Below are 16485 nucleotides of genomic sequence, written 5' to 3'. Positions count from 1 at the left end.
GGTCAATGGTCATAGGGAGTTCACCAGAGAATTAATCCACATGGGGATCCTGTAAATGGATTTTTAAAAATCATTTTATTGGGGGCTTGTACAACTCTTATCATAATCCATCCATCCATCCATTGTGTCAAGCACTTTTGTACACTTGTTTCACTTATCATTCTCAAAACATTTGCATTCTACTTGAGACCTTGGTATCAGCTCCTCATTTTTCCCCTCCCTCCCTGCTATCCCTTCCCCCATGAGCCCTTGATAATTTATAAATTATTGTTTTGTCATATCTTATGCCATCTGATGTCTACCTTCACTCACTTCTCCACTGTCCATCCCCCAGGGAGGAGGTTATGTGTAGATCCTTGTTATCTGTTCCCCTTTCTCCCTCACTTTCCCTCCACCCTCCCAGTATTGCCACTCTCACCACTGATCCTCAGGGGTTCATCTGTCCTGGATTCCCTGTTTCCAGTTCCTATCTGTACCAGTGTAGATCCTCTGGTCTAGCTGGATTTGTAAGGTAGAATTAGGATCATGATAGTGGGGGCGGGGTGAGGAAGCATTCAAGAACTAGAGGAAAATTTTATGTTTCATCATTGCTACACTGCGCCCTGACTGGTTTGTCTCCTCCCCGCGGTCCTTGTGCAGGAGGATGTCCAAATGCCCACAGGTCTCTTCTACGCCTTGTGATCGCACAGGCTGATGTACTTCTTCCGTGTGGGTTTTGTTACTTCTGAGCTAGATGGCTGTCTGTTTATCTTCAGACCTTTGAGATCCCAGATGCCTTATCTTTTGATAGCCAGGCACCATCAGCTTTCTTCACCATATTTGCTTGTGCACCCCTTGTCTTCAGCGATCGTGTCAGGAAGGTGAGCATCTCAGACTGCCGAATTGTTAGAACAAAGTGTCCTTGTGTTGAGGGAGTTCTTGAGTAGGGGCCCAATGTCAATCTGTTTCCTTAATACTAAAACTATAAACATATGTACATAGATCTATTTCCCCCTCATCATATATAAATATATTTACATCTGTATATGCCTGTATTTAGATATCTACAAATGCCCTTTGCCTCCTAGTTCTTTCCTCTATTTCTTTGTACTTTCCTCTTATCCCACTATCATGTTCAGCCTTCATTTGGGTTTCAGGAATTCCTCTGGTTACATTGTCCTTGATCCAGCCCTGCCAGACCTCCTACACCCTCCTTGCTACTAATTTTGGATCACTTGTTTTTCCCTTGTCCCTGGGTTTGTTAACACCCACTTCCTTTACCCCACCTCCCCCTCTCCCATGTCCCCCAGAGTCATCCCATTGTTCTCTCTTCTGGCTTGTTTATCCCACCTATCCCTTCCAGGTAGACATGCAGCGACAATATCACCATCAAAAGACCAAGTACAACGAAGCAACAATTGAAAATGAAACAATATTTACAACAACATCAAAAATCCTATAAATAATTCAAGGTCTATTTGTTGTCCTTTACGAGTGCTTTCCAATCGAGTCTGATGGGGTGCCATGCCCTGGCCCCACATCTATCCCTGTCATTCCCTGGGGACTTCATTGCTCTGCTCCCCACACCTATCCCTCTTCACTAATAATTTAACAAGTGCAGTATCTAATGTACAAAGCCAGTTGAATTTGCAGAAACTGAGTATACCCATGTAGCATCAATCAGACCAAGAAACAGATTATTATCAGCTCCTCAAGACCCCTCCTCTGCTCACTTCGCAAGGTATTAATTATTTTGACCGCCGATATCGTAGGCTAATTTTGCCTGCTTTTGCACTTTAAGGAGCCGTGATGGTGCAGTGGTTACCCATTGGGATGCTAACAGCTCAAGACAGGGCTTGCAACTCCTGAGAAGAGTTGTAGTTTTGCTCTAAGTCAGCATGGACTCGGTGGCAGTGAGTTTCATTGTTTCGATTTCGCATTTTATCTAAATGAAATAAAGTAGTATATACTATTTTGTGTTTGGCATCTTTCATTGAACATGTTTTGTTTGTTTGTCTGTTTGTTTGTTTGAAATTCATTCATATGTCATTCATTCCATTGTTGTGGTGTTGTGGTATATATATAATCATTTGTCAGTTTGAGGATTAAGCGTGTAGGGGTGGAGTCTAGCTTGTCAATCAGATCATAGCCAATGAGGCCTCTGTGTGGGCATGGCCTTCTCCTGAGAATTCTGGGAAATCCAGTGCTTCCCCCTGGGAGGCAGGAGAGACTCTCTCTGCTCACACCCTGGGAGACAGAGCAGCTGACAAGACACATGGACCCACCCTGATGCAGCCTTGGGTATTGGAGAAACCATCCAGAGATCCCTGCCAGCGCTGAGATGTTTCCAATGACACTGGATCCAAAGACTTTGTGCCCACTGGTCTGTGATCTTCTACATTCGGCATCATTGCATGTATTTCATGAGTCTGAAGAAGACTTTATAGATTGGTATCAGACTTATGGGCTAGTATCGGACTTATGAACTTAGACTAGACTGGGTTGGGATGGTTTCTCAATGTTCAATTGCTCTTGTATATAAACCTCTGTCTTATATACACATGTGTGTCTATGGACTTGTTTCTCTAGTCGACTCGGACTGACATAGGTGTTATTTCATCATACCACTGAATCAAGCATATGCCATCATTAACTTATTCCCGATATGGCTCGAGAGCATTTTGGTCGTTTCCAATTTGAGGTCATTTCAAGTAGGAATTATAATCCATTGCCAGGAGTTGGGCAGACTGGACAGCGGCCCACAGAACAAGAGGACTCTGTAGGTCTCTGCCAGAGAGTTTGCTAGCCTCCTTCTCTCCCCTGTCCTGCTCACCCTCCCCCTTTTCCATTTCTCCTTAGCACTCCCGCCAATAGCCTAGGCATCCCCTTTGCAAGGTCAGTTTCTATGGAACCTGATCTAAGAGGCACCAAAGCCATTTTAATTGAATATGAGAGAGAAGAGTGGAGAGAATACATTGGGAGATTGGATATACCCCAGAGGTTGACACTGGGTTATACATACGTACACATATTGTGCGTTCAAGGAGCTCATTATTATTGGATAGACAGAATATTAGATCAAACCCAATGCATCTTATAAAGTGGAAGGCGACGTAAGTGACTGCAGGGAAAAGTGAGTACATGTCATCAAACAGGGAGAAAAGAAAGGAGACTTGGAGGAAGATGTGATGCTTCATCGAGCACTGAAGGAGGTGTAGGAAGTGAAGATGGAGCATAGATACCCTTCAGGCATGGGCACACATTTATATCTTGAAGGAAATATTAGGAAGTGATTTGCACATGGTTCTAAGTTTTTGTGACATGGGAATGTAAGTGAAATACTAAGATAATTTTATTTTTGACAGGTGATTATTTATTTCATTCAGCCCACTCAATCCAGGAAAACAGAAGCTGATGCATAAAGATATAAATCAACAGTTCCTCATTACCAGTGTCATTAAGAATATAAAGTAGGAATGTTTTCTGATGATAGCTAATACGGAAAGAACAGTAGAGTTGCTATGTAGGAAACGGACGCAAGCCTCTATTTCCTTCGGAAAGGAAACAGTGAAATAGATGTATTGCTCTCTAACTGATGTTCTGCTCCAGGTGTTTAATCTCCAGTGACAGCTTATACACCTCCAGGGCCGTTTTCACATCTTGTGGGTTGGGGAGACACTGCATGAGCTGTCTGCCGGCTAGTATTTGATCACAGTCTTGGGGGACTTTCTGAAAGAGAGAGCCAAAAGCACGGTGCTGAGAAGCTTCTTTTCAAACTGTAAAGATGGCATCACAGGTGATAGAAAATTGGAGTATGAATTTCCTCATAGCAATGGATGGAATCCAAAAGACACTTTGTGCCTCAGCCAAGTGGTCACCCCAGGGCAGTGTTACAGGTTGGAATAGGTTATCCCAAAAGAAATGTGGAAGTGCTAACCCCTGTACCCCTGTAGATGATCCCCATTGAAATAAACTTTTCTTTTATTATATTAATGACATCATATCAGAGCGGGTGAGTACCAAATCTAATTACTTCTGAATGATGTCTTCTGTGAGTCCAAATCGACTAGACAACAACAAAGTTGGCTTCTTTGGGTTGGATATCTTATAACTAGAGCAGCAGAGACCGAGGTATGCACTGGAGGAAGCCAGAAGCCATGTGAGCATTTCTTTTTGAGCAAAGGACACTATAGATTGGTGGCAGACACCAGAAATTAGGTGAGAGACCAAGATGAAACATACCCAAGAATCTGATTTGGACTTTTGACCTCCAGAATGGTGGTAAAATAAAGTTTTATTCTTGAAAAGCAGGATATGTGGTTTATTTTTGTTGCAGCAGTTCTTGGTGTCTAAGATAGGCATCAGTAGATAACTGATGATGCAGGGAAGGCACACAGTGCAAAGGACACCCAGAGCGATCTGCAGGGAGATCTCTGGTAACCCATTCAAAATGGAGCAAAAGCATTTATTGTATTAAAGATAGGCCTGGGGGTCAGCTTACTGGGGTTTATGAGGCCTTCTACCTAAGGCCTGGTTGGATCCTTCTCACACTGAGAATTAGAAATTGTTTCAATCGGCTCATGAAAATGCTTCAAGGTTGAAAATGCTGATTAAAACCCAAGTGATTCGAACAGCTCAGTGATGAACCCTGACAAAAGTCAGATCTCATTGATGTTGGCGGAACCCGTGCTGTAAGGTAAGCTGCCCATGTGGGGATATCCGGGGTACTTACCCACTCACACCTGGGCACCTCTGGGTACCAGGTTCTGTTCTCTGAGCAAGTGATGCTGCGAGTGCCGACTATACCATAGCCATGATCACACTGGATGGTGACATTTTCAGGCTCGACATATGAAACCTTATTCACAGAGAGCTTCCCATTTTCTATGTCTGGTTTCAAGCACAAAGCTATGAGAGAAACACAATTTTAAAAAATCATTCTTGATTCTCCAGAAAATATTATATTAATACCGTAGATTATTAAAGGGTGAGAAACACTGATAGTAAATTATACTCTTACTGAGAGTTATTCTTTGCCTCCATTTATTTTATTACACTAATGAAATTATTAGTAATAATAATGTTTTTATACACATACTACATGTCCATGTGATTATCAGTCCAAACTAATATTACTTTCTTCATTTAGCTAGGGAGAAAAAAGAGCAGCAGAGAACTTAAACAATTTACTCATCATTTGGGAACTTTGTGGTAACATAGTTATGTTATCAACTGAAACATTGTAACCTCAGAATTTGAGATTTCAAACCTACTCTAACTCAAAGCCTTGTCCTTTACACAATCCTAAATATGTGATTGTATTCTTCCCTTAATAACAGCCTGGGCAACCTTTTGGGCTACTAAGCACAAGCTCAGCAGGTCAAATCCACCAGTAAGTACCCTTAAGGAGAACCAGTCTGATCCTGTAAATATTGATAGTCTCAAGAAACCATGGGAACAGTTCTACTTTAATCTAGAGGGTTGGTATGAGTCAACATTGACTTGATGGCAACAGACTGGGCGTGGTGGTGGTGGAAATTCATTTTTATTCTCCTTCTCTTAACTTCCTGTGTTAAATAGGGACAGCCGTGGGGAGTTAGCTCCTTGTGTTGCTTTTAGCAGAATGATAAAGATGCCATGTGGAATTTAAAAGATAGAACTTTAACCTCATCATGTCACCACAGCTTGGTGATTGAGGTAGTTTATTCTGCCAACCTAGCCGATAAACTCATGTGGGATTAATTGAAGGGTGGAGAGATAAATGGCTCGGCAAGCCTCACCTCTCTTGTCTCTTGCTCTTTGATCATCGGACCAGTGTGTGGCTGCCTTGCTTGTTCTGTGCCTCCATTTGCAAGCTGCACTACCTGTGGGATACCTGAACCGTGGATTGTGTTGCTGTAATTTGCTTCAAGATCTGCTTCGCCACACCATTGAAATGTACATGTCTTGAGCTGGGGACTGTCGGACCCTGTCAGCTGGCTGACTGTTGGTGACCTGCTTTGCTGCCTGTGCCCGGATAGCCTGAATTGCTCTACAGAGGACTACCTGGTGACCCTTAAGACTTGAAGGACTGCCAGTGTCTCACAACTGCCTCACGAGAGTGAGTTGCACTGAGCCATTTGTACTGCCTTATAATTTAACTGTTTATTTCTTGTGTTATATATCTATCTGTATAAGTATATATATAAAATTATTAGCAATCTGGTTTTGTTTCTCTAGAGAACCCCATCTAACACATTTTGGTACCAGGAATACGTTCCTGATAGTCTACAACACGAAAATGCAAATTTAACCAATATGAGCATGGAAACATACTGTATGAGATATTCATCTGATGAGATATCATACAACATTGAAAACTATTTAAAATCACAATGAATAAGCTACCACTACTTGCAAAGAGATAACTCATTTGTAAAATCCTAACAGTGAATAAAGAAGGCAGGCATAAAACAGCTTGTACACAATTCCCTTTATTAAAAAGCAGGCAAACCAGGTTCAGAGTTTTTGAATTTGGGATCATGGCCCCATTAGGGAGGAGAGTCTGAGAATAAGTAGAGGAGAGCACGCAGACCACTTCCAGTGTGGGGTAGTGGCAGTGCCTCTGCACCTCACTGCTAGGTCACCTGTGATCACTCACTGATACCAAGATCTGTGCACAGTTCTGTCGCATGTTACCATTGAACGTAAACCTTTATCAAGCAAGACCCAAAGTGACTCTTTAAATAGCTTCTGGAGGGACATGGATTGGTAATCGGGGCTGCTTCAAGGGTGATAAACTGTGAGCAGTCATGCTTTGTGACTTGCATGCAAGGCCTACGTGCAGAGCCAAGGTTATCAATGCAGCTGGAGTTACCTTTACATTGAGGAGGTGGAGACGCCCAATGTGACTGCGTGCAGGTAATTCTAGCCTTCCCAACCAGGACATATCCTTCGGAACAGGTGTACTGCACCACCGTGGTAAATGATAGAAACGAGCTCACATCTTTGTGGGATCCATGGGCAATGCTTGGCGGCACCTTGCAGTCTTCCATGCAGAGAGAGAACAGAGGGAGAGAGGAAAGCAGAGTTTCATTGAATTCATTTCAGAACAAGGGGACAAGGACATCTTTGCACTTCACAAAACAAGGTCACAATGACATTCAACCGTGGATTTCACTCCCTTCACAGGATCACTAAACTATAACGCTGTGCGGGGACTTGCTGCTGGCAAAGCCCGGATGCCACCCCTGGGAGTCACCCTGACAGAACCAACTTCTATCAATTGTAAAGTTATTTTTCAGAGGCAGACAACCCAACTGAAGAAAATTAGCCAAGGGACCTGAACAGACACTTTTCTAAAGCAATTACACTAATGAGCAACAAACTTATGAATAGGTACTCAGCCTTATTAAAAACAAAACAAAATCTGTTCAACCCAGCCAAGAACACATGGAAGAGCTCTACTCTGCACACATGGGCCACATGAGTCAGAATGTGTTTGACAGCAACTAAAAACAACAGCCTCTCAAGAAGAACGGTCATCCTTCTGTCATGAAGAATCATCTTCCAAATAAAGATGCTTCCTTAATGTGGCCATGCCCTCCCCTGCCCTCACTCTTAATCACGAACGAAGTATGCCATCTAGTTTTATATCAATCTGCTAGCTCAGAAAACAACATTCACCTTCTCATTTTTTTTAGCACCAGGATGTTCCCTCTAAACTGTCTCAATCCCCCGCCCCCCGCCATTTTCCTCCTTTTACAGATATTTCAGGGGGAAACTTTAATGTATTATAAAAATGGTTCTCTCAGGCAGGAAATAATGTTCCCTAATAAAATAGGAAAATGGTGGGGTGGTGGTGTTGTCTCCAACTCACAGAGACCCGACGTACCACGGCAGGAAACACTGCCCAGTCCTGCACCGTCCTTGCATGGCTGGGAGGATGAGCCCGCCGTTGTGGCCACCACAGTGTCAGTTCATCTTGTTGGGGCTCTCCCTCTTTTTCATTGACCCTCCCCCAAGCATCTGTCATCAAGGTCAACTCTACTTGAAGGATGAAACTCTTCCCCAGCCATAGTTTGAGTCTTTCAACGTGAGAAATTAATCTCCTGGTGCTACATCAGATCATGTTCTGGCATGATTCACAAGATTATTGGTGGCTAAGCCCAATTAGTGGGCCTGTTTCTTCTTCCTCATCGGTCTTAGTCTGGAAGGTCGGTTGAAACCTCTCTCCCATTGGTGGTGGTGGTGGTATTTGAAATACCCATGACGTAACTTTCAGCATCACAACACGAAAGCCATCATATGACAAGCTGACAGACGAGTGGTGGAAAATGCCACTTTGATAAATGTACATTTCCATTTAAATAACATAAGAAATTACTCTAATTTCCACAGCAACCGCTGTGTCAAATTCTCCCAAGCTCTTTCATGTCTCATTGGTTTTTAAAATTCCCCCCACATTGCAAGAACACTGTCTTACACTGATATGGTTTGCGGTTTACAATGTACCTTCTTGTTACTCAAGAAGATTTTCTCAGTATTTGTGACCTTCGATGACATTTTGCTTTGTGTATGATTTTTCCCCCCAATTAATCAGGAACTTAGCTTGGAGATGGAAAAATTAACTTAATAAGAAAGTAACTGTGTTGCAATTTAGGAGCATCTAGTTAAATACAATGAAACAATTTGAAAAGCAAAGGCAGCCTTGCAAGGATGTTGGCGCCTCAATTCTTTATTATCCCAACCTAGCAACAACCTATATTTGAAAGGAACTAATCTCTATAATCTAATTCAAGGCTTTGCTTTCATTCATAACAAAATCCACTGTACCCTCAAACTTCTCCTGAACTATTACCTCTGAATTTTCACTCCTTGTGAGGAGTTAGCCATTGAGAATTTTTTTCTCCATGCCTTGGATAAAGCATCCCACTTCTCCCATAGCCACTGTACTCACCACACGAGATTGAAGGACACTGCAGTAGGATCAAGACCCCCAAAAGGCACAGTGCTGGGACACGGCTCAGCCACATGAGGGACATGGCTCGGAGTCTCTGAGATGCAGGTGTGAGCTCTGTGTGCTCAGACACCCAGGATCAAAATGAAGAAAAGTCTTCTAAGAAATAGTTGAAATGATGCCTGAGCCAGAGAACTAAGCCCTGGCTAGTTCCCAATATTGTGTGTCACTAAAGAGGAGGGGCAAGGAACGGCTAGAAGGTCAGGTTCTGGGCAAGGCTCCTAAACACCCCCTGCTTGGGAAGAAGAAACTGGCGCTTGAGATGAGAACGCTCTGATACTGAATATTTACAATAATATCCTATGTTTTGCTCACCGTTTGGATGAGGCACATGTTGCGTCCCCTTCTGAGTAGGAGCATGCTTCTCCTCTGAGGAACCAAGAGCAAAAGGCAAAAGGGCAAAAGGCACGACCGCTCCTGAAGTGGCTAGCACAGTGCATGGGGTGGGTTCTGCAGGAATTACAAGTCACAGCAAAAGAAAAGGCCCTGACTTAGAAGCAATGCTTGTCCAGGGAATGGGTGTCATCAGTTAAAGCAGTGGTTCTCAACCTTCCTAATGCCGCGACCCTTTAATAGAGTTCTTCATGTGGTGGTGACCCCCCCCCCCCCAGCCATAAAATTATTTTCATCGCTACTTCTAACTGTAATTGTGTTACTGTTGTGAATTGTAATGTAAATATCTGATATGCAGGATGTATTTGCATTGCTACAAATTGAATGTAATTAAAGCATAGTGATGAATCAAAAAAACAATATGTAGCTATATAGTGTGAAATATTTATTTCTAATGACAAGTAAATGAAATTTTGTCTTGAAGCATGGTGTAGCATGGGTACTCATGTGTGGGTGTGTCTGCATGTGGGCGGACCCGCCTGGAGACGGATAGAGGAGTGGTGGCTTGGTTCCTAAGACCATCAGAAATATGTGTTTTCTGATGGTCTTGGGGGACCCCTGGGAAAGGGTCGTTTGACCCCCACTCACAGGTTGAGAATCGCTGAGTTAAGGGTATGAATTGCTCATAGAGGAATGCATTTTTAAAAAATGTATTCTGTTGTTGTTTTAAATATACACAGCAAAACATCAATTCAACATTTTTTGAATGTTCAATTCAATGACATTGATTACATTCTCTGGGTTGTGCAATAAGATTTTTTTTTGTATTTTAAATCTTTATTGATAGCATCTTTATTTAAGAACTGATCTGTTCATATAATTTTCCAAACTGTATCCACACAACTTATAACCATGCACCTTTCTCAATCTTTAAACTATGCAAAGAGTTCCACTACTGAGCAACATCAGGCATCATTCTCAGTTCTGAAATTAAAAAAAATTTGTTTCACATTCTTACTATTAGTCTTCTTCAAAACATTAAATGAGAAAACCACAATTAAAAAATAAATAAAAGCCACATGAAATTAAATAACCATTATGTGCACTACAACTCATTCACGTCAAATGACTAAGACAAGCCATCCACCATTTGCTGGGCTCTCTCCTACGGAGGGAAAGCTGCATCTCATGTTCATCAGATTCATGTCCTCGGGTTTATATGATATGGTTTCTTTTTTGCTATATAACTGCTAGATTGAAATATTCCTTCATAGCATCATATTTTGAAAAACATGGAGATAAAATGATTTTTTTATCGTTTATGCTATCCATTGATTTTAGAAATTACTCATAGACTCCAAAATACCAGATCGAAATGCCACATGAATGAAATTATCTTGCATATCCTTATTATGTGGGTATGTGTCTAATAAGTTTATATCAGAAATAAGAATATGTCATTTAATATTGATTCAATATTGGGTACATTTTGAGATTTATCTTTTCAAAGGTGACTTTGAAAATTTTAGCTAACCTCATCATTGTTTTTTCTTTTCTTAAGTAAACAAATATTTAGTTTGTATTCATAATAAATCTCACAATTTTTAGTGTTGTCATCTTTGGCAGGAATGATTTGCAATAAGTAAAGAGAAATGCTTTTCCACTTTGCATTATCTTGTTATTGGAAATGCCTTGGGAGGCTTCTAGAAGTAATTCAAGGGATTAAAAGAGATTAAGAAGAACTCCGTGAAATAAAATGATGGGTATGTTTTTTGTTTTTTTAAAACCACACAAATACAACAGAACTCAACACAGATTAAAAAAAAAAACACACACTGCTGTAGAGTGGATTCCAACTCATAGAGACGCATTCTTCTCAAGGCTACCCAGGGTTTGTTATGATCCACATGACTATGTCATGTGTAGTCAGTAAAACAGAAGTGAACCTCTTTCTGATCGTTTCTGCTTTCAGCCAAGGTCCATCTGACATCAGCAATGGTATCCCTCATTCCACGTCCTCTTCTGAATCCGTCCTGAACCTCTGACAGCTCCTTGTTAACGTACTGCTGCAACCATTATTGGATGGTCTTCAGCAACATTTTACTTGCGTGTGATATGAATGGTATTGTTCTGTAATTTGAGGTTTCTGTTGGGTTCTTTCTTTGGAACGGGTACAAATATGCATCTCTTCCAGTAGCTGTCTTCCAAATTTCCTGGCATAGATGAGTAAATGCTTCATCAGCTTGTTGAAACATTTTAATTGGTATTTCATCATCCCTGGAGGCTGGTGTTGGGCTAATGTTTTTAGTGTAGCTTAAACTTTTTCCTTCACTATCATTGGTTCTTACTCCTATGCTACCTCTTGAAATGGTGGCATGTTGACTAATTCCTTTCAGCACAGTGAGTCTGTGACTTCTTTCCATCTTCCTTTGATTCTTTCTGCATTGTTCAATATTTGGCCTCTAGACTCATTCAATATTTGCAACTAAAGGCTTAAATTTATTCTTGAGTTCTTTCAATTCAAGATATGCTGACTGTGTTCTTTCTGTTTGGTTTTCTAACTATAGAGCTCTGCACCCTTAATTATACTATTTTACTTTGTCTTCTTGAGCTGCCCTTTGAAATGTTCAGTGCCGCTCTTTGACTTCATCACATCTTCCATCTGCCTTAGCTACTCAAGAGCAATTTCCAGAGTCTCTTCTGACATCCACTTGGATCCTTTTTTCTTTCCTGTCTTTTTAATGACCTTTTGCTTTCTTCGTGTGTGGTATTTTTGATACCACCCCACAGCTCATCAGGTCTTCTGTTATTAGTGTTCAATACTAATTCAGGTGGAATAGACTCAATAGACATTCAGGTGGAATAGACTCAATAGACATTCAGGTGGAATAGACTCAATAGACATTCAGGTGGAATAGACTCAATAGACATTCAGGTGGAATAGACTCAATAGACATTCAGGTGGAATAGACTCAATACTCATTCAGGTGGAATAGACTCAATAGACATTCAGGTGGAATAGACTCAATACTCATTCAGGTGGAATAGACTCTCAATAGACATTCAGGTGGAATAGACTCAATAGACATTCAGGTGGAATAGACTCAATAGACATTCAGGTGGAATAGACTCAATAGACATTCAGGTGGAATAGACTCAATAGACATTCAGGTGGAATAGACTCAATAGACATTCAGGTGGAATAGACTCAATAGACATTCAGGTGGAATAGACTCAATAGACATTCAGGTGGAATAGACTCAATAGACATTCAGGTGGAATAGACTCAATAGACATTCAGGTGGAATAGACTCAATAGACATTCAGGTGGAATAGACTCAATAGACATTCAGGTGGAATAGACTCAATAGACATTCAGGTGGAATAGACTCAATAGACATTCAGGTGGAATAGACTCAATACTCATTCAGGTGGAATAGACTCAATAGACATTCAGGTGGAATAGACTCAATACTCATTCAGGTGGAATAGACTCTCAATAGACATTCAGGTGGAATAGACTCAATAGACATTCAGGTGGAATAGACTCAATAGACATTCAGGTGGAATAGACTCAATAGACATTCAGGTGGAATAGACTCAATAGACATTCAGGTGGAATAGACTCAATAGACATTCAGGTGGAATAGACTCAATAGACATTCAGGTGGAATAGACTCAATAGACATTCAGGTGGAATAGACTCAATAGACATTCAGGTGGAATAGACTCAAGGCCACATTCTGGCTTCATGGATTTGTTTTCATTTTCTTCAGCTCAACCTGAACTTGCATATGAGCAGCTGGTGGGCTGTTCCACAGTCAGCCCCTGCCCTGGTTTTAGCTGCTGGTACTGAGCTCTTTCACCATCTCTTCCCACAGATATTTTCGATTTTATTTCTGCATATTTCATCTGGAGAAGTCCATGTGTATAGTCCTTGTTTTATTGTTGAAAAAGGTATTTGCTATGAACAAGCAATTGGTCTTACAAAGGTTTGTTTTATCATCAAGACCGTGTTTTCCAACTGTTGTTATCTTCCTTTATGTTTCCAACTTTTGCATTCTAATAACCAGTAAATAGCAATGCGTCTTAATTGCATGTTTGCTCAGTTTAGCCTGAAGGTGTTCACTAGCTTTAGTAGCTGGTGTGTGAATGTGAATTATAGTTGTATTGTCTGGATATCCTTGTATGCGGATAGATATCCTGTCACAGACAGCATTGTACTTTTAGATCGTAAAACACCCTTTTTGACAGTGAGTGCAAAGCCATTCCTCTTGAATCTGTCTTTACTGGCAAAGTAGGACTTTCAGGTTCAAAATCCCCAATCCCAGTTCACAACACCTAGAATATATATCTTTATGGGTTCCATTTCTTTTTTTTACTACTTCCAATTTTCCTAGATTCTTACTGTGTATATTCCAAGTTCTGATTATTAATTGATGTTTGCAGCTTTTTCCTCTTCTTCTCATTTTGAGTTGCGCCCCATCAACAAATAGTGTTCCTGAAGGTTTTACTCCCACAGCCTTGACTATCCATGTCACGATGGTCTACTGGAAATTCAGAAGGCGTATTCTGAGTGCTGTATGTCCTAAGGGGTTTATCTTCTGGCACTGTTTCTGAAAATATTCTGCTTCTATTCAAGAGATTTTTAGTATCCGGCAATGTTTTCATGCTATACTTCAGGTTTTCAGTGGCTTATTACTCTGAAGTGGGTCGCCTATTCGGTCTTCACAATCTATTCTTCGTCTGTATGCTCTGCTGAACTCTGTTCACTTTTGGTGACTCTGCTGGTATTTGGAATACCGGTGACACAGCTTCCAGCATCACCACAATGCACAAGCCACCACAGTACGACAAACTGACAAACAAGTAGTGGTGATCCCATATAGACAGTTTTAAAATTTTCATTTTAACTTTTCATTGTGAATTGGGTGCGTGTTTACAGAGTAGATGGTCAGTTTTACATCCAATAATTCATGCAATTCATACACTGTAATGCCCTCAATAGAATCTCATCTATGCTACTTCCTCCCTGTGTTTCCTTTGTCAGTTCCTTCTTTCCTAACCTTCCTGACCTTTGTCTTTGCGTCAATGCTGCCTTTGTACTAAGATGTTCACGTCTCACTAGTGTTATTGTTCCCCATACAGATGTATCGATTGTTTAGCTCAAAATTAAGCCTTGAGGGTCAGTTTGGTCCCAAGCCTGCAAGGTGGCTCAGGGCCATCGTCCTGGGGGGCTAGTGTTCAAGGTAGAGATCTTTTTCCTTAATAAGCTAAACTATTATTAGGTTTTAAGACTTCGGAGAATAATTTTGGCTTAAGGTTTAAATCTCTGAGGACAATAGTTTCAGGAATTCACCCACCCCTCACTGTTCCAGGAAGACCAAAGAATTGATGTCTTTGAATTGTGGCCTTGGCGATCTTAGAGCACTGAATATGCCATGGACTGCTGAAAGAATGAGCAAAGCTGGATTAGAAGAGGCAGTCAGAATTGCTCTCCGAAAGTGAAGATGGCGAGACCTTGGGCTTGTTATTAGGAGGGACCAATCCCTAGAGGACACTCTGCCCACTAGACAGTCAGTGAAAAAAGGTAGACCACCTTTAATGTCCTCCTCCTTTTCCTTATGTTCCATTTTTCTCTGTTGTTCCAGGTGAGTAGAGATCAATTTTTGAATGGTCACTTGCAATTTTCCAAGATCCTGGGCACTGCGCACCCAACGAGGAAGTAGAAAAGGAGCACTAGGGACATTACTAAGCCATTCATTCTGGGGGTTCCATGAAACCATGACTCAGAACTTTCAGTTTTTAATTTTATTACTCCACTTTCTCTTGTACATCACATAACCTTTAATACTTCTTTCTTTTTAATGGCTGAATAGTTCAATGTATGGGCATATCCCTTTTGGGTTATCAGTTTATCAGTTGATAGCTTTATGAGTTATTTCCACTTCTTGCCTATTGCAGTTAATGCAGCTATGAAAACTTACAGACAAATTTTTATATGAACATATACTTTCCATTCACTTAGGTATGTACCGATGACAGAATTTTCCACATCATGTGATAATTAATTCCATGTTTAACTTTTTGAACAAATATCAAACTAGTTGAACAGCCCCTGCACCACTGAACACAAAGTCTGAGTGTTCCAAATTCTCTGCATCTTCAGCAATTCCTGTTATATTTTGTTTTTATTTATTTATTTTTATTATAGCCATGCTGGTGAGTGTGAAGTGGTATTTCATTGGGGTTTAGATTTGAATTTGAAGAATGGTGCTTTTTTACTGTCTAGAAACTTCAGTACATTTTCTAGACTACCTGTAGTCCAGCCAGAATAGAGTAGCACACGTTTTTCAATGTTAAAATGCTCAAGAGTCAAGTGCAAAAGAGAAGTATTCTTACAATGTGTAAGTGGAAATGTCCTCCCTAATTCTTGGGGTTCCTGATGTATATTGCTGTCATTAAGTTGCTTCTGAGTCATGGTGATTCCATGTACATCCCATGTTCAATAGAAGGAAGCATTGCCTGGTCATGCTAAATCCTCCACATCACAGGTACACTCAAGTGCAATGGTTTGGCTGTTGTGTAGTGCTTTCCAACTTAGGGAACTCACCTTTCAGCAATAAGTGGTTGTTAGGTCATGTAAGCTCAGGTTTGATTCATAGAGACCCAGATAGGACAGAACCAAACATGCCTTGGCCTGAAGCATGCCTTGCCCTCACAATTTTAATTTAAAGCCGTTATTGCAGCCATTATATCAATCAATCTTTTTAAGAATCTTCTTCTTTTTCACTGACCCTTAATTTTACCAAGCATTATGTCTTTCTCCAGGGAATGGTCTCTTCTGATGATATTTCAAAGTATATGGGATGAAATCACACCATCCTTGATTTCTTTTTAATCATTTTATTAGGGACTCATACAACTCTCATCACAACCCATACATAAATCAATTATGTAAAGCACATTTGTACACTCATTTTCCTAATCATTCTCAAGACATTTGCTCTCTACCTAAGCCCCTGGCATCAGCTCCTCAATTTTCCCCCTCCCTCCCTGCTCCCCACTCGCTCATAAACCCTTGATAATTTATAAATTATTATTTTGTCATATCTTGCACTATCTGACGTCTCCCCTCACCCACTTTTCTGTTGTCCATCCCCCAGGGAGGAGGT

At 40.8% G+C, this 16485-nt stretch overlaps 1 protein-coding gene across 1 annotated transcript in view; it reads right to left on the bottom strand.

The window, feature by feature from the left end:
* Window positions 1-3351: 3351 nt before the first annotated feature.
* Window positions 3352-16485, bottom strand: part of C4BPA (complement component 4 binding protein alpha) — a 58187-nt gene continuing 45053 nt past the window's right edge. Inside the window, exons 11-12 of the mRNA XM_075542366.1 lie at window positions 4712-4887; window positions 3352-3708 (exon numbers count right to left, since the gene is read on the bottom strand). Coding sequence (XP_075398481.1) covers window positions 3568-3708; window positions 4712-4887 — 317 coding nt within the window. The 3' untranslated portion in view covers window positions 3352-3567. The remainder of the gene's footprint in view (window positions 3709-4711; window positions 4888-16485) is intronic.

This window comes from Tenrec ecaudatus, chromosome 1 (genome assembly GCF_050624435.1).
Source record: "Tenrec ecaudatus isolate mTenEca1 chromosome 1, mTenEca1.hap1, whole genome shotgun sequence".
In the NCBI taxonomy this organism is placed as follows: Eukaryota; Metazoa; Chordata; class Mammalia; order Afrosoricida; family Tenrecidae; genus Tenrec; species Tenrec ecaudatus.
This window is presented reverse-complemented; position numbering and strand designations above follow the sequence as displayed.